Raw genomic sequence first — 20,034 nt, 5'->3', positions numbered from 1 at the left:
TTTCTTAGAGGGCATGTGGAAGAGTGTCAAAGTCATTTGTATATTCTGCAATAGTTTTAATTTGTGTAAATAAGCCTAAGAATGGCGTTTGAATAAATGTACCTTTCCAAGGTGCCATGTAGCAAAGTTACCTTTTTTAGTTCTGTCCCGTATTATATTCATCCAAATGGGAGGTGATAATGTTCGGGAAGGGCCACACCTCTGTATGACTAAAGAGATGCGTAGTAACCCTTGGTCCCGCCTACACACAATCACCCTGTCCCTGAAGTAGAGCCAGGGTTCATACTGCACTTGAGTAGTGATAACAGAACAGGGCTGTGCTCTCTCTCCCCTGCTCTGAAGTTTAATGTTTAACTTGTAGGAGGGAGGAAATAGGAGAAAATCAGTGCCTGCTGACAGGGTGCAGCTTGAAGCATGGCCCAAGCAAAGGAGTAAATCCAATACTTTCTGGATAAAGACTTCGGATGGCCGATGGTTCAAAACTCAGACTTCAGGCCAGTAATGGGTAGTCCTGCCACTTTGAGGCGTATGTTTCAAAGAAGCTAAAACGAGGAAGAAACTTTCTGGTATGTCTAATGGGATCCTAATTATTCTTCTGTGATATGGTTTATCTGGGCAACCAAGAGGTCTGTGGTGAGAAAGTTGTTGTGTCGCAACAACCAAGTTAATCTAGTTTTAGAGTCAATCACAGTTTTCGACGAGGGAGTCAGAAATATAATATTTGATCTCTGAAAAATAAATCTCTCCCTGGCTGTTTGGATTTCCTCTGGGCTCTATTACAGACTCTGCCCTGCTGAAGTGATACGCTAGGAAAAAATCAATATCTGGAGATCGAAACTCAGTAACCATGAATGTGGGGGAGGCCGAGATAGCCGAGGAGAAAGACTGGAAGGAGCTGGAGCCCAACTATGCCATCAAAGTCTTCCTCACTGTCCTGTACAGCCTCATCCTGCTCACAGGCATCGTGGGTAATGGTGTCACCATTCGGGTGACGCAGGTGCTGCGGCAGAATGGCTACCTGCAGAAGTACGTGACGGACCACATGGTGAGCCTGGCATGTTCTGACCTTCTGGTCCTCCTCATAGGAATGCCCGTAGAGCTCTACAGCGCCACGTGGTTCCCCTTCACCTCAGCCTCGGGTGACGCTTCCTGCAAGATCTACAACTTCCTGTTCGAGGCCTGCAGTTATGCCACCATCTTGAATGTGGCAACGCTCAGCTTCGAACGCTACATGGCCATTTGCCACCCGTTCCGCTTCAAGGCCCTGGCCAGAGAGCGAACAACGGGGAGTCTCATCGCTCTCGCCTGGGTCACGTCCGTGTTCATAGCCCTCCCGCTGCTGTTCACCACGGGAATGGAGGGCTATGTCCCAGAGCGAGCCATCAGGCCGGTCCAGAACCTGACGTTCTGCACCAATCTGAGCGACCAGTGGGGGATGTACAGGGCCAGTATCTTTGTGGCGTTCATTGTGTACATGGTGGTGCTGGTCAGCGTGGGGGTCATGTGTCGGGCCATGATCCTGGTCCTTCAGAAAACCATGGGGCCCACAGGAGGAGGGGTCAACGGAGTAGAGGACAAGCCAAAACACGAGAGTGCCAGGGTCAAAGCCGCCAAGAAGCAAACCATCCTTTTTCTAGGTAAGTTGACACTTTTATGTTCTACCTAAAATACCTAAGATGTTATCGATTGCAATTTTGAAAGGATGTCGATACATTTTGTTTAGCCAACTAGTGTCCACAATGTGTGTGTTACACAGGGCGTGTACACCATTGCATTCCAACTGGTAGACAGTGGAGCTGTTGAGACAGGCCATTCGGACAACGTGTGGCGAGGCGGCATTTGCCACAGCACTTTTGATTTAGGTTAATAAAATATATTGTCGCAAAGTGTTAAAAAGAGAGTCAAAGTACTGTTTTTTAGACCGATTTGCCAAATGATTTGTCAACTATTGCGCAATTTCTCTATCCTTCACATCAGAGTGCTTCACATCGGAGTGCTGCTGCAGGCTCTTTGCTGTGTTTTGACCAATCAGATTCATGGAAATCGCAGGTCACGCATGCTAGGCACAATGCACAAAGCTCAAGGCGCACGCTTCACTTTCGTCCGGTATTGGGTATTTCGGCAAGATGACAACCTAAGCCCGCAACTTCAACAAGCTAGTTAACGAAGTCTCTCAATTTATATTTACAACCTGAACTTCTCTCAGTTCAAAATACTGTAAATATAAAAGACGTATTTGTCACTATACTGTTGGTTATTGTCCTAGAAGAGAATGTCAATGTCAACATTTTCCTCAGGATCTGGTCCTCTGAAAGCTAGTGTCAAAGGAGCTAGCAACAACGCTAAGGCTACAGGGCAAAAGTGTCTGACAACTACTATGCCCCCTCCTCATAAAAAATTTAATAAAAAATATGCCATTTAGCAGACGCTTTTATCCAAAGCGACTTACAGTCATGCGTGCATACATTTTTGTGTATGGGTGGTCCCGGGGATCGAACCCACTACCTTGGCGTTACAAGCGCCGTGCTCTACCAGCTGAGCTACAGAGGACCCAAAGACAGACAAAGGGATTCCTCTCACGTTTCCCCCATTTTTAAAGACCACAACCCAAAGAAAAGCAAACCCGGGGAAGGAGACGAAAATGAACCAAAAGTAGACAAGATTTCCAATGCAACAATACTTGGAGATAACATGCTCACAGACAGGTTTGCTAAGCAAGACAAAACACTTGAGGACATTAACTCTCAAATCAAACTTGGGCTGACTAGGCTACCTAGACTTTTTAAATCCAAAATTATTAGCTGGAATTAATCAATAAAAACAATAGCTGACATAGACTGTAAATTAATTTTTTATTAGGCCTACAGTTACATATGTCACGACTACACTATGCAAATTTGCATAAAGCAAGCTCAGCCCTGTTAGTTTTATTGTCCAATCATGTTGATTTCTCTGTGTCTGTGTATAGGAAACCCCCTAGTCCTTTTTTAAAATATAAATACAAGGTTGCTGCAGTTTGACAGGGTATTCATCCTCCCCAAGGCCAGGAGTTGTTCCAGGAGTTTTTTAAAACCACGTAACCTGATTAGAAAAACTTTGGTCCCATCATAGCCCATATTAAACCTTTTTACAACAGATTAATCACGCCATATCATATAAGGTCTGGAGTTTTACCTGCTTAGGTTACCAGATCAGGAAAAACTACGTGCCCCAGAATGTTTTTTTTTTACCACACCACTCTGGGACCTGTGGTGCCACCTCTGTGTTGAGATGTGTCTGTCCAACTCCTCTGTTTACCTAACAGTGGAAACACCACTCCCGGCCCCAAGCTCCGATTGACTCTACGAGACCATTATGAAATGTTATGACCATTCAAATGATTGATTTCACACACAGGTCTTCTGTTTGGGGTGTCTGTGCCATTACTGTCCACAGAGAATCTCAAGGGAACTCACATGAAGAACACGCCTGTAAATGGCCATGTTATATTGATGTCACGTGGATAGAAGGAAATACCACACAACATTGAAGTGTGCATACACATTAAGTACGCAGAGTTATTTTTTAATTCGTTCTAGACTGTATTGTAGTGTTTTCTCATGTCTCGAATGCATGTAAAGTTCTCGGGTGCTGGAAGCAGGAAGCCTTGACAAAGACGGAGAAAAATGTCTAGAATTGGAGGCCTGTAATCCATATTAACATTGACTATAATGATTAATATGTGTGGCTGTGTGCAGAATATTCAACATGCACATGTGAAGTGTTTGCTCTATGTTGGTTACAGGGTTTCCAGGCAATACTTTATCCCAACAGTAAATATTACCGCATGGCAAAGAGAATCGGAAGCCAATGTGAATATAATGTATGATATATTACAATTAAAATGACTATTTTACTGGTACTGTAGTTCTCTCTGGGGGTACTTAATTGAAAATGGGCAGATTTACTTCAATATGGCACTTGATAATGTAAACTGAGAGAATGTGTAACCTCATCTCTCCTCATTACTGCACTCTGCTCCTCTCAACCACCTACTTGAACCATTCAGTGTATAAATATTAATATTTAGAACACAGACAACATACCCTTGCATTTTTACATTTCTGTGTGTCAACATCTTTGTCTAGTTTCTATTATATATTATTCAATGAAATCAACAGTTATATAAGTGATATCTATTCGCAGAATGTCCAGGTATCTAAGAAATCAAATGTAGGCCTACAGTATCATATACGCTAACCATATTGTGTACGCTTGGAAACCAGGCATATGCTAAATCATCATTGGATTCGCCTTAGAAATGTGTATCTTCTTTAGTTACTTTGTACATGTACATCCTAAGGCTTCTCCATTCCTAAATCCCATCACAGCCCTTTCAGACAATAACAATCTCCACAATTGGCTGTGCCATCTTGGCTTCCATTTCACTACTAGACCAGTGATCACTACTTGAAGGTATAACAGCTCACTGAGCAGTGCTTGAAGAGCTGTCCTTCAACTGATTGCAAGGTATGAATTTCAGTGCCTGACTGGTCTGCTGCCACTTGGCACGTGGCACTTTGAAAGTGATTCATTTGTAATTATGTGTATTTGTTGTCAGAGCGGTGTGGTTGTATTCAACAGCTATCAGAATGTAATAATAATAATACATTTAATTTGTATAACACTTCATTACAGTGTTATCTCAAAGCTCTACATAGGCAACATTTTTAATAATGATAAAATCAAATGATCAAATACACTGAACAAAAATGTAAACGCAACATGTAATGAGCTGAAATTAAAGATCCCAGAAATGTTCCATATGTGGTCCTCTGTAGCTCAGCTGGTAGAGCACGGCGCTTGTAACGCTAAGGTAGTGGATTCGATCCCCGGGACCACCCATACACAAAAAAAATAAAGTATGCACGCAGGACTGTAAGTCGCTTTGGATAAAAGTGTCTGCTAAATGGCATATTTTTATTATTACAAAGAGCTGATTTCTCCCAAATGTTGTGTAGAAATTTTGTTACACCCCTGTTAGTGAGCATTTCTCCTTTGTCAAGATAATAAATCCACCTGACAGGTGTGGCATATCAAGAAGCTGATTAAACAGGATGATCATTACACAGGTGCACCTTGTGTTGGGGGACAATAAAAGGTCACTATAAAATGTGCAGTTTTGTCACACAACACAATGCCACAGATGTCTTAAGTTTTGAGGGAGTGTGCAATTGGCATGCTGACTGCAGGAATGTCCACCAGAGCTGTTGCCAGATAATTGAATGTTCATTTCTCTACCATAAGCCGCCTCCAACATCGTTTTAGAGAATTTGGCAGTATGTCCAACCGGCCACGCAACCGCAGACCACGTGTAACCACGCCAGCCCAGGACCGGCTTCTTCACCTGCGGGATCATCTGAGACCAGCCACCCAGAAACTGTGGTTTTGCACAACCGAAGAATTTCTGCACAAACTGTCAGAAACCGTCTCAGGGAAGCTCATTTGCGTGCTCGTCATCCTCACCAGGGTCTTGACCTGACTGCAGTCGTGATCGACTTCAGTGGGCAAATTCTCACCATTGATGGCCACTGGCACACTGGAAAAGTGTGCTCTTCACGGATCAATCCCGTTTTCAACTGTACCGGGCAGATGGCAGACAGTGTGTATGGCGTCGTGTGGGCGAGTGGTTTGCTGATGTCAACATTGTGAACAGAGTGCCCCATGGTGGCATGGTTATGGGGTTATGGTATGGGCAGGCATAAGCTAAGGACAATGAACACAATTGCATTTTATCAATGGCATTTTGAATGCACAGAGATACCGTGACGAGATCCTGAGACCCATTGTCGTGCCATTCATCCGCTGCCATCACCTCATGTTCAGCATGATAATGCACGGCCCCATGTCGCAAGGATCTGTATACAATTCCTGGAAGCTGAAAATGTCCCAGTTCTTCCATGGCCTGCATACTCACCAGACATGTCACCCATTGAGTATGTTTGGGATGCTCTGGATCGACGTGTACGACAGCGTGTTCCAGTTCCTGCCAATATCCAGCAACTTCGCACAGCCATTGAAGAGGAGTGGGACAACATTCCACAGGCCACAATCAACAGCCTGATCAACTCTATGCAAAGGAGATGTGTCGCGCTGCATGAGGCAAATACTGACTGTTTTTCTGATCCATGCCCCTACTTTTTTTTAAAGGTATCTGTGACCAACAGATGCATATCTGTATTCCCAGTAATGTGAAATCCATAGATTGGGGCCTAATTTATTTATTTTAATTAACTGATTTCCTTATATGAACTGTATCTCAGTAAAATCTTTGAAATTGTTGCATGCTGCGTTTATATTTTTGTTCAGTGTAAAGACATACAGTATTTAGAATCAAGGCAGGAAATAGAAGTAGTAGGATAGGTGCTAAAAGGATTTTTCAGATTAGGAATATAAGAAAGACAGTCTGTAGAAATATGTTTTATGGCCCATTTTAAAAGTTCTGATTGATGGAGAAGCTCTCAGATGGTCAGGGAGAGCATTCCATAGGCGAGGGGCAAGGGAGCAGAAGGATTGGTCCCCCATAGTACGGAGACATGTCTTGGGGACTTGAAGCAGTGGGTAGTTGCTGGAGCGTAGTAAGGTAATGTACATGTCTATTGTCAAAATAAATAAAGTGTGTCAATGGAGAAAGTGCAATTTTGGGAAAAACTGTAAAGCAATCCCTGGTTGATGGTTGCTGGTCCTGGGTTCAAATCCTAGTCTGGGCTACCTCCTGCATTTGCTGCAATTTGAACTATGTAGATGTTTATCAAACCCTCATTTTCCCATCTAGTATTCATTGTGTGAGATGATTTATCCTGTGTCAGGCTTTGTACCATCTGCTCCCCCCTTTTCATCAGAAAGGGCTTGACTACATAAGGTTCCATTTGCATGAGTGTAATTTAGCCAGTAGCTTCAGTAATTTATCAGCCTCCCAGTAAGGTGGGGCAGGAAGAATTCATCAGCCAGTCTAGAACAGTGTTTTTTTTTACTAACTAACCTGAGAGAATAACTAATGCCATCAGCCTGATGATTTGAATAGAGGGCACAGTGCTACCATTTCTAGCCATCGTGCTTTTACTGTATTGATGTAAAGTAGCACATTGGCTTTAAGAGTTGCATGCCCTATTGAAACCTTATCCTAAACTTTGGACCGCTAATTCAGCAAAAAATATATATTTATTAGCAGCTTCCTCCAAGCTCACTCGTGTGCACATAATCACATGCATTATAGTGTAGTATATTTTATACAATATTATTATTTTATTCATGTTATATTTTAAAGTAAGTGAACACACTCAAAAATAGTAATAACTGATTGACCCTATCGTGTAATGATCTCATTGCCTGGAGTGTAAAAACAAGATGGCATTTTCATAGTTGGACTCAATTACACATCAGCCTGTACATCTTCACTGGTCTAATTGTGTCTTTAAAATTGGATAGAGTGAGAATCAGATTGAGTGTATGTGCTCCGGTAACCTCCCTACGGGGTCTGGTTCTGACAGGACAGGGAGATGGCTGGCCATATTACAGTGATGAAGGCGTGAAATGGGGTTTCATCCATTAGCCCCCACACATTGTGCACCCTAATCACTGGAGCAGGCATAATTCAGCTTGTCGGGCAGCATGGACACTGTGGCACCTCAATCATGTCATACTGAGCCAATGGAAATGAAAACTTACATGACATTGTTTTGAGGCAGTTATCCTCTGATGATTCATATCATGATGATGATGATCCTAAAGCAAAAGAGTACACTTTCTACTCAAACAGGCATAAATCATTCTCACAAACCGATTTAATACTATTATCTAAACCTCTATTTTCTTTAATTAAGAAAATAGAAATTCGACATATGAGCTTGTCTGACCACCACGCTTACTACTGCCAACTTAACATTTCTGAATCTCCTAAAAGAGCCACAAGATGGCATTTCAACATTTCATTACTACAAAATCCTACATTCTGTGATCAATTTGAAATTTCACTAAATTAATTCATAATGATCAATAAAAATTATGTCGATGACCCCCGGATTATATGGGATGCCACCAAAGTTATTTTTTTAAATAATGCAACTGCATTTGCATCTGCGTTGAATAAATCACAATAAAAGAAGATATCAGATTTGGAAATGTGTTAACTGTGTTACAGCTTTCTCAACAAACACTATTTTCAGACCAGGAAGCTATTACTCTTTCCAAAGTCAAGACAGAACTTAATTTATTAATAACACAGAGATCAGAATTTGCCATCCATCGAGGAAGACTCAACCATTACATCCATGGTAATCGTCCCAGTCATTTACTGGCCAACAAGCTATGCAGTATTGATCAATTAGCTGATATAGCAACTATTGAATCTGAAACAGGGGAATTACTATCAGAACCCAAATTAATCAATCAGATTCTACCGCATCTATAAAGAACTGTATGTAAATCCACAGCAAGCCAGACTACGTCATTTTTAAAAGAATTAATAACTCCTCTTCTCTCAACAGAGGAAGCCACCACACTGGGAGTCCAAATCTCTCTCAATGAACTCAAAAGGAATCAGTTAGGTCCACTATTGCTCGAAATGATTAATACAGCCGTTCACAAAGGTTCATTTGGGATAGATGTGAATACAGCACTAATTTCCTTTTAATAAAACAAGTTAAGGATGCCACCCAGTGTTCTCACTATCACCCCCTATCTTTGATAAACACAGATATGTTGATAAACTGTTTTCTAAAATGTTGTCGTCCCATCTCGAGACTTACTTACCCAAATTGGACCACACGGACCAAAGCAGGTTTGTTAAAAAGTGTTTATCCTCGGATAACCTCTGTCAACTATTACATAGCTCCTTGGTCTGTATTATCTCTCGATGCAGAAAAAGCTTTTGATAGACTAAGAATGGTCATATCTCTGGTCTGTCTTGGAACATATGGGAATTGGCAAAAAAAGTTATAATATGATTTAAATACTACATGCCAATCCCTCAGCCATAGTTACAACTGGCAATATCTGCTCTGCTCTGATCAGAATCACTAGAAGCAGCAGACAACGCAATCCAATTTCGACCTTTGCCATTGTTATTATCCATGGAACCCCTGGCCCAGGAGATTCGTCAATCGAACACCAATTTCCCTCAAATCTACTGATCACTTCATCTCATTATACCCAGACAATGTATCTCAATCGCTCCCAAAAGCATTAAAGATCATAGATAAATTGGGGCGGCGCACAATTGGCCCAGCGTCGTCCAGGGTAGGGGAGGGAATGGCCGGCAGGGGATGTAGCTCAGTTGGTAGAGCATGGTGTTTGCAACACCAGGGTTGTGGGTTCGATAAAATAATGTATGTGCTAACTGTAAGTCGCTCTGGATAAGAGCGTCTGCTAAATGACTAAAATGTAAATGTAATAAATTCAGCTTAATCTCAAGCTCTAAAATGTATGTAACCAAATTAGCCCTACTGCCTCTCAAGACCCCGATGGAGGACTCCATCTTTACTTATGGAATCCCAATCGTTTCCCATTTTGGATTAGATATATTTCCTTCCTCAGATAAAACCATTGCCAGAAACTTTAACAGAACACTCAAATCAATTCAATCCGACCTCAGTTGATGGAAAAATTTCCCAGTTAAACTGGCAGAATATCTATTGTCAAAATGAAAATATTGCCACAGCTTTTCTGTAGTTCCATTCTTACCATGGCTCCCCCTTCTGGCTATTGGGATAAAATTCATAGTGTGGTAAAAACATTTTTTACGGCAAGGTAAACAATCCCGGATAAAATTTACAAATTTACAAAGAGGGAAAGACGTAGGAGGACTATCTGTACCAAACTTTAAATTGTATTTCCAGGCACTAGCATGTCGCCCTATCCTTAATTGGTTTAGACATGATTGTTCTGTCCCCCTAGCTTAGTATAGAAAGAAATATGGTGTCTCCTAACGCCCTAGAAGAGGTGGTCTTCACTGATATATCCCTTAAACAATGTAAACTATGCTTTGGTCCTATTATTACTCACACAATTTCTATTTGGGGCAAAATTTAAAAACAATGTAACTGGGAATCAAATTTCATGCCCCCAATGGTCCAAATGTGGAATCCGGACCCTTACCGATAACATGAACAGTAATGGTTTGAGAACACTCCAAGATTTGAAAGATACATACTGTACACATTACGAGGCAACTCCTTTTTTCTATATTTACAACAGCTATGCTGGCCTATGGAGTCCCTTGGGAAACCGAACTACCGAACCATCCAATGATTGGTTTTATAAATACATTATCTGGGCTCCCGAAAACACTGATCTCTATAACATATAAAAAAAGCTGATATTCTGATCTAGCCATTAAAAAAGTATGGTCCACAGTTCTAATTGAAAATAAACAACCCTTTAACTGGAACAGAATATGGAAAAATATGACCTTAGCATCCCATAATCCGAACCATTATTTATACATTTTAAGTTTGTTCACAGACTTTATTTAACAGCAAGGTTGTGGCAAAGTTACAAAGTTCATTTCGTGGTGAATTAATTTAATTATTCAATGCTTTGCATCTATTATGTTACTTAAAGATGATAGCCCCTTGAATCTCTCAACCAATCAGAGAAGATTACTGATGGCAGGCAGAACTGCTGCAAAAAACATTTTGGGCTCTAAGATGGCAACCACCTCACTTTCTTTCCCATTTACCAGTGGATACAGTTACTATTAGAAGTTATAATCGACAGCGAGAATTAATTGTGTTAGTCAAGGAACAATTGAGTCCTGGACAAATATACTTGAATCTGTAAAGAAACAACAAAACTAAATAAAAAGTTGGTCCTAAAAAATGTAATATCATGATTTGATGATGATGATGATGATGATGATGATTTGGAACAGTTTGGGTGTTTCTTACCGGTATCTTACTATTATCGGTGATAGTAATAGTAATGATGAAAGAGATAATATTGCGTATAACTACTACACAGATGAGGATGAAAATAATCTAATCTTTGTAATGAAATTATAAACTATTAATGGCATTGTATAAGCAGCTTATTAAAAAGTGCCTTATGTAAGGTAAAGTTTAACCGAATAATGTTCACACATGATAGCATTATTTATACTAAACTGTCTCTAACAACTAATTCAAACAAATGTATTTACATAAATATATGTTTAATTGTTAATGGTTATACAGTCAATAGGATGTTTATACATTTAAGATATAATTTGAAAAGGACGAGTAAGAATTTTCTCTCAATCTGTGATTGTCTTAAAAGTCATACAGGTAACTATTAATTATGCTAATTAATAATTTACACTTACAACTTCTCAGCAAATATAATGCACCGAATCACTCCCTGTAGCAGATGAACTTCAGCTTCCTCTCACATTTTCCGGATCCCCAATGGAGCTTATTAGTTTTAATGCTTCCACAAGGAAATGCAGAGGAACAATTATCATCCCACCCCTCTCTGTTCTCGTACTCCAGGGCATCCCCGTTCACCCACAGCCAGTAGCCACCATGGAAGCATAGGCCCATCCACACCAGCGGACTATCAGTGGTATTCTTGATCTCCTCCTGGATCTTTCTCATTGCAACGTTATTCTCGTTCTCAGAGAGAAGGCTGACGATGTCAGTGAAATGCTTTCTACAGTAACGCACGGCCTCCTCCCATGTCTTCTTCTCATGGACCAGGGTCATCTCCTCAAAGCAGTAGAAAGTGAATCGCGAATCACTGAACTGATACATTGTCAGTACTTTTTTGCCAATGAAGACACAGTTCCCTGTGTCTTCAACTGAGTTGATTGAGTGGTTATTCTAACACCTTATCATTTGGTTATTGGTGTCTATGGGCACACTAACCCAACCAATAGATCCATCCAAACCCGCTGCATCTTCAATGGAGGCCAAGCCAGTGTAGTGCTCACTGCAGTACCTATGTGCGTCTGTGCTGTTCATCTGGCTGTCCACGTTGAAGAGCTCTCTCACCAGACCGGAGGCCACCCCACATAGAGCTGTGATGAGGAGGCCAGTGTAGCTGCTCTTCCCCTGCATGGTGCCTCAGTGTTCTTGGCGGACTGGAGATGCCCCCCTCGTCTTCTGATGCTGGTGCATATTAGACCATATATACCACGGGTATGACAAAATGTTGGTTACCAGTTTACAGTGCATTCGGAAAGTATTCAGACCCCTTGACTTTATCCACATTTTGTTACGTTACAGCCTTATTCTAAAATTGATTAAATAATGTTTTCCCTCATCAATCTACACACAATACCCCATAATGACAAAAGAAAAACACGTTTTTAGAAATTCTTGCAAATGTATTACAAATAAAAAACTGATATCACATTTACATAAGTATTAACACCCTTTACTCAGTACATTGTTGAAGCACCTTTGGCAGCGATTACAGCCAGCGATTAAGCTACAAGCTTGGCACACCTGTATTTGGGGAGTTTCTCCCATTCTTCTCTGCAGATCCTTTCAAGCTCTGTCAGGTTGGATGGGGAGCGTCACTGCACAGCTATTTTCAGGTCTCTCCAGAGATGTTCGATCGGGTTCAAGTCCGGCCTCTGGCTGGGCCACTCAAGGACATTCAGAGACTTGTCCCGAAGCCACTCCTGCATTGTCTTGGCTGTGTGCTTAGGGTTGTTGGCCTGTTGGAAGGTGAACCTTCGCCCCAGTCTAAGGTCCTGAGAGGTATGGAGCAGGTTTCCATCAAGGATCTCTCTGTACTTTGCTGCGTTCATCTTTCCCTCGATCCTGAATAGTCTCTCAGTCCCTGCCACTGAAAAACATCCCCACAGCATGATGCTGCCACCATCATGCTTCACCGTAGGGATGGTATTGGCCAGGTGATGAGCGGTGCCTGGTTTCCTCCAGACGTGACGCTTGGCATTCAGGCCAAAGAGTTCAATCTTGGTTTCAGCAGACCAGAGAATCTTGTTTCTCATGGTCTGAGAGTCCTTTAGGTGCCTTTTGGCAAACTCCAAGCGGGCTGTCATGTGCCTTTTACTGAGGAGTGGCTTCCGTCTGGCCACTCTACCACAAAGGCCTGATTGGTGGAGTGCTGTAGAGATGGTTGTCCTGGAAGGTTCTCCCATCTCTACAGAGTAACTGGAGCTCTGTCAGAGTGACAATCGGGTTCTTGGCCACCTCCCTGACCAAGGCCCTTCTTCCCGGGCGGCCAGCTCTAGGAAGAGTCTTGGTGGTTCCAAACTTCTTCCATTTAAGAATGATGGAGGCCACTGTGTTCTTGGGGACCTTCAATGCTGCAGAAATGTTTTGGTACCCTTCCCCAGATCTGTGCCTCGACACAATCCTGTCTCGGAGCTCTACGGACAATTCCTTCAACCTCTTGGCTTGGTTTTTGACACGCACTGTCAACCGTGGGACCTTAAATAGACAGGTGTGTGCCTTTTCAAATCATGTCCAATCAATTGAATTTACCACAGGTGGACTCCAGTCAAGGTAGAAACATCTCAAGGATGATCAATGGAAACAGGATGCACCTGAGCTCAATTTTGAGTCTCATAGTAAAGGGTCTGAATACTTATGTAAATTAGGTATTTCATTTTTTTATTTGTAATACATTTGCAAACATTTGTAAAAACCTTTTTTAACTTTGTCATTATGGGGTATTGTGAGATTTAGTCATTTTTTAATCCATTTTAGAATAAGGCTGTAACGTAACAAAATGTGGAAAAAATGAAGGGGTCTGAATACTTTCCGAATACACTGTATAATAGCAATAAGGCACCTTGAGGTTTGTGATATATGGCCAATATACCACAGCTAATGGCTGTGTCCAGGCACTCTGCGTTGCATCGTGCATCAGAACAGCCCTTAGCCGTGATATATTGGCCATATACCACACCCCCTCAAGCCTTATTGCTTAATTATACTTTCATTACAGTAGTATTTAATACACTCAAGTACTGTAGCCAATGTTGCATGAATTCTTGTCTGATCAACTTGACATGAAAGCTAGTTTTATCTATACTAATGGAAACTTTGAACAAAACCTTAGTGTTTGTTAAGAATTGTGGATTCTTATTGGAAAAGCAGCACTAGTCTCTCAAATGGAGATTAGAGATTAATCATATAGGTTGCTTCCAAAATGGCACCCTATTCCCAATGTAGTGCACTACTTTTGACTGGAGCCATATGTACTCTGGTCAAAAGTAGTGCACTACATTGGGATTAGGGTGCCATTTGGGACGCATAGGCTGTGTTCTCATTCAGATTGCGACAGGCACTCAATCAGACTGTCGTCTCCCCCCAGTTGAGAGGGAACAGCAGGCAAATCACAGCTTTGTGTGACAAACAAATTGAGCCAAGAACATGCAACCCCCTTCCCCTTCCCCTTAACCTGAAAAGCAGATAGATGACTAAGCATAACTTTTCTGACAAACCTTTCTGCAGGTTTTTTCAGAGATTGTTCAGCCCTTATGTTGTATTTTGTTTTACTTGGTCTGCTGCTGCAATTTTAAAATACATCTACAAATGTTGGAAGAGTTTTATTCTCAGTCCATTTGTAAGCCTTTTAAAGGAGAGTAACGGCCAGCTTTTCCACAGAATGCATAGAAGAGTACTGGTTCTGTTCCACAGTTTCTGTAACAGGCTATACATTGCAAATAACTAATGAGGTTATTGTTAGCCTTAGTTTTAAATTGGCAGATAAAAACATCAATAATATGAACATTACCCCACTGCTGGGCCTAGTCATAGGTGTTTACGAAACCAGCTAGCTAGCATACTAATATTGCAACATTCGCTAAGTCTAGGGAACCTTTCCCTAGCTAAATAGTCTATAACCTCATTTAATGTGTGCATTTGCGTGAGAAGTCGGAGTATGCAGACCGTGTTGTATGCATGTTCCCCAGGTACAGCAAACTTACCTGGGTCCAGGGCCAGCTCAGTCTTGACTCCTTGGTCAACCAGCTCAAGCGAGTTATTGATGTTCACGTTTTACATTGGCATTTTAGTCATTTAGCAGACTCTCTTATCCAGAGTGACTTACAGTTAGTGCATTCATCTTAAGATAGCTAAGTGGGACAACCACTTCTCAGTCATAGTACAGTAAGTACATTTTTCCTCAATTAAGTAGCTATTAGCAAAGTCAGTGCTAGTAAGTGGTGACCAACATATAATATTACATACAAAAAGGACATAAAAATATGGCAGGCCACCAAAAACTAGTTCTACCTGGAACCAATAAGGGTTATCCTATGGGGACAGCCAAATAACCCTTTTGGAAACCTTTTATCTAAGAGTGTATATAGAAAACTATAGTAAATCCAATATCCGAATATGAAAAAAGTGTGTGTCAATACCCAGCTGGGACCCTCGCAGAAAATGACAATAATATATTCTGCAAAATTAGGCTACTTTACTACAAATGAAAATGCACAATAGAATACAAAAGCATCTCCATAATCATCTGACACACACGGCCAATATGTTCTTCATATTTTGTTTGTCTTGCAAAGGTGAGCTAGGTGAAGAAGTTGTTCTGGTTGATTCAGTGTATTTGCAGGCAGTTAACAATTCAACAGTGTCGAAAAGTAAGCAACAGCACAGACCAGACAGTTAACCTTAAATGTGTGGATACATTTAATCAGGTCATATAAACTCAACTCATATTACAACCCATCAGTCCAAAAAATAAAGTTTGTTTCAATCAAAGTTACAAGCATTTCGCTACACCTGCAATAACATCTGCTAAATATGTGTATGTGACCAATACAATTTGATTTGATTTTAAGTAAGCACCCTAACAAGCTAAGTACAATGCCAGTCAAAAGTTTGGACACACCTACTCATTCAAGGGTTTTTATTTATTTTTTACTATTTTGTACATTGTAGAATAATAGTGAAGACATCAAAACTATGAAATAACACATATATGGAATCATGTAGTAACCAAAAAAGTGTTAAACAAATCAAAATATATTTTATATTTGAGATTCTTCAAATAGCCACCCTTTGCCTTGATGACAGCTTTACATACTCTTGGCATTCTCTCAACCAGCTTCATGAGGTAGTCACCTGGAATGCATTTCAATTAACAGATGTGCCTTCTTAAAAGTTAATTTGTGGAATGTATTTCCTTCTTAATGCGTTTGAGCCAATCAGTTGTGTTGTGACAAGGTAGGGGGGGTACACAGAAGATAGCCCTATTTGGTAAAAGACCAAGTCCATATTATGGCAAGAACAGCTCAAATAAGCAAAGAGAAACAACAGTCCATCATTACTTTAAGACATGAAGGTCAGTCAATACGGAACATTTCAAGAAAGTTTCTTCAAGTGCAGTCGCAAAAACCATCAACCGTTATGATGAAACTGGCTCTCATGAGGACCGCCACAGGAATGGAAGACCCAGAGTTACCTCTGCTGCAGAGGATAAGTTCATTAGAGGTACGACCCTAAGAAATTGCAGCCCAAATAAATGCTTCACAGAGTTCAAGTCACAGACACATCTCAATATCAACTGTTCAGAGGGGACTGTGTGAATCAGGCCTTCATGGTCGAATTGCTGCAAAGAAACCACTACTAAAGGACACCAATAAGAAGAAGAGCCCTGCTTGGGCCAATAAACACGTGCAATGGACATTAGACCGTTGGAAATCTGTCCTTTGGTCTGGAGTCCAAATTACAACCGCTGTGTCTTTGTGAGACGCGGTGTGGGTGAATGGATGATCTCCGCATGTGTAGTTCCCACCGTAAAGCATGGAGGAGGAGGTGTTATGGTGTGGGGGTGCTTTGCTGGTGACACTGTCTGTGATTTATTTAGAATTCAAGGCACACTTAACCAGCATGGCTACCACAGCGATACGCCATCCCATCTGGTTTGGGCTTAGTGGGACTATCATTTGTTTTTCAACAGGACAATGACCCAACTCACCTCCAGGCTGTGTAAGGACTATTTTACCAAGAAGGAGAGTGATGGAGTGCTGCATCAGATGACCTGGCCTCCACAATCCCCCGACCTCAACCCAATTGATATGGTTTGGGATGATTCGGACGGCAGAGTGAAGGAAAAGCAGCCAACAAGTGCTCAGCATATGTGGGAATTCCTTCAAGACTGTTGGAAAAGCATTCCAGGTGAAGCTGATTGAGAGAATGCCAAGATGGTGCAAAGCTGTCATCAAGGCAAAGGGTGGCTATTTGAAGAATCTCAAATATAAAATATATTTTCATTTGTTTAATACTTTTTTGGTTACTACATGATTCCATATGTGTTATTTCATACTTCTGATGTCTTCACTATTATTCTACAATGTAGAAAATAGTCAAAATAAAGAAAAACCTTGAATGAGTAGGTGTGTCCAAACTTTTGACTGGTACTGTAGTTGCAAAGTAGCTAAAACGTGGTCAGTAGGTGTAGCGTTGCTAGTTAGCTAAAAATGCTTAAGTTGTAGATGATGACATTCGAACAAGCAACCTTTGGGTTGCCAGCCGTTTGTGTTATTTTCATACTAATTTGGGTTGCCAGGCGTTAATTAGTTATCATACTAATTTGAGTGTCCCGGATTTTTGTTTACTATGTTACGTCTATTATTTTTATTATTATATTATTATTATTAGTCTAAGAGACCAGGCTGATCCCTGGCCTGGTTTCATAAAATAATGTTATGCAGAACTGGACCAATACATGGCATCAGGCAAAAGAAAACAGGGATTGAATGACTTATGCAACTGTTAGGCTAGCGTAGGCCACATTCTGTGTTAATTTGCCTGTGAGATGGAATGTAATCATTTTTCAGCTATTTATTAATGCACAGAGGAAGGGATTCTCAAAGATGGTGCTCAAGCAAAGCATATCAACAGGTAGGCTATAAAAGGTGCAGATTAGACGCTCTACCCAACTCATTCAGAAAACATTTCGGACTTGAACAAGTAAAACAAATAAAAAAGTGAATCTTGCCTAAAAAAAATTGCTTCCTAAAACACACAAAGAATAAGAAGTGAAATATTGATGTTTATAATGTCCTTGAGGAGGATTTAGTAGTTTGTGCAGATATTTAATTTGAAGTCAATCCACATGGTTTGGAATGTATTTTGCACTAATTGGATAATTACGTTAGATGATTATGTTATGCAGGGTGATCGAAATGAGGGGTAAAAGCACAGTGCCTCTTTTTCCGCTCAGAAGCCCTACTTATTGTGTCCTAAGAACTAAACTTAACGACCTATCCTATACCATAACATTGGCTATACTGTATTTGTAATGGTGCAAAGTCATGACTGTGTATTCCCCCTAAAATATGTTTTGTGTTTTTTGTATATCCATAACGGTTTACAGCACCGTGGTAGAGTGAAAACAGTTTTGCATGAATATTTCACTGATTTGTATTTTGTGCAAAGGCATACTGTATGTGTACTGTGTCAGCACTGGAAAAAAAAGCTTCCAAGTTTGTATTTACGCGTAGCACTTGTTTGACTTTTTTGCATGTGAATTTGCCTTGTGTGCAAAGATGTTGACCTCTGTCTCTTTCATTGTAAACATACATTAATCATTCAGAATGGTTAGTGTACTGTATGACAATGTGTTTAGTGTTGACAGGTTGAGAATTGCGTTGCTCTCAGGTCCTATAAACTAACATAAGTCAGTCTCTACTGCTTTTAACCAGAAGATGGCAATACACTCCCTTTTCAATAGAAAAATGTAAATTGACTATGCATGTTTAGGCCATTGTATTTGTGTGAATTACTGTTATTATTAAGTCTTTATTAGTGACTGTGTATAGGCCTACTCTAAAATATGCCATTTAGCAGACGCTTTTATCCAAAGCGACTTACAGTCATGTGCGCATACATTTTTACGTATGGGTGGTCCCGGGGATCGAACCCACTACCCTGGCGTTACAAGCGCCATGCTCTACCAATTGAGCTACACCCTCTACTAAGATGTATTCATATTATGCAGTCCTACATGTACTGTATATTAGCTGATAACAATATATAGTAATATATTTCATTTTGAATGGGTGATTCATTTCTTGCCCATTACTCAAAAACCTACAGTGGCCATGGGCAAAAGTACATAACAATCAAATTATTTGCATAGCTAATTAGAAAGATACTGAATCCAACAAGTTTTGCTGACACTCATGTTGATTGACAACTTAAGTGCAGCAAAGCAATATTCGGAAATTGGAATATCACAAGAGATACTGCATGGGCTGGCACAATTACCGTATAACCGTGTAACCGACGGTTATGGATGAAGACATCAGGAAAATAAAATAACTGTTTAACATGTATTCTTATTTTTGTGTGGAACAAGTCGGGGCGGCCAGGCATTTGTGCGATTGAGTCCGTTTCGGCCATAACATGGACTCTTAACAACGTGATGAAACAAGCAAACAAGTCTTTGGTTTATCTAGGCAACACACTCCACAATGCCGCAGCAGCAAATTAAATAGAAAGGATAGAACCAGTGGTGTAAAGTACTAAAGTAGTTTTTTTGGGGTTATCTGTACTTTACTACTTATATTTTTGACAACTTTTACTTTTACTTCACTACATTCCTAATGAAAATAATATACTTTTTACTCCATACATTTTCCATGACACCCAAAAGTACTTGTTAGCTAGCTACCTATCAAGACAAAATACTTTTCATCACGATCCTGCAACTCTGAGAGTCAAGACCACAGGATATAGTGATCAAACCCTAGAGCAGCCAACCCCCCCCAAAATGTATAAAAATATGTACAATATTTACAGAGCTCTCTGCCTAGGTTACCTTACGGTGCCATGGCATCCACGGAACCATCATCATTTGGCTGGCCAATTACTGTAATCCAAAATTCCATGACCGTCACAGCCCTACCACTGCATAGACGTGCAGTGCAAATTATTTCTATAAAGAAATAGCGACATTGCCTCCGGGTTATTTTAATAAATTCACTTCACCTGGCTCTACCTCGCTCCCTTCAGGGTCATAAAATTATCATATCACTCTCAGCTACTCTAAAATTCATAACTCCCCAATATTGAGAGACAG

At 40.7% G+C, this 20,034-nt stretch overlaps 1 protein-coding gene across 1 annotated transcript in view; it reads left to right on the top strand.

The window, feature by feature from the left end:
- Positions 1–305: 305 nt before the first annotated feature.
- The window catches only part of LOC311143892 (G-protein coupled receptor 39-like), a 48,456-nt gene continuing 28,727 nt past the window's right edge, over positions 306–20,034 (top strand). Inside the window, exon 1 of the mRNA XM_084179762.1 lies at positions 306–1,637. Within this exon, the coding sequence (XP_084035888.1) occupies positions 848–1,637 (790 nt within the window). The 5' untranslated portion in view covers positions 306–847. The remainder of the gene's footprint in view (positions 1,638–20,034) is intronic.

This window comes from Coregonus lavaretus (assembly GCF_964263955.1).
Source record: "Coregonus lavaretus genome assembly, chromosome: 16".
NCBI classification, from domain to species: domain Eukaryota; kingdom Metazoa; phylum Chordata; class Actinopteri; order Salmoniformes; family Salmonidae; genus Coregonus; species Coregonus lavaretus.
This window is presented reverse-complemented; position numbering and strand designations above follow the sequence as displayed.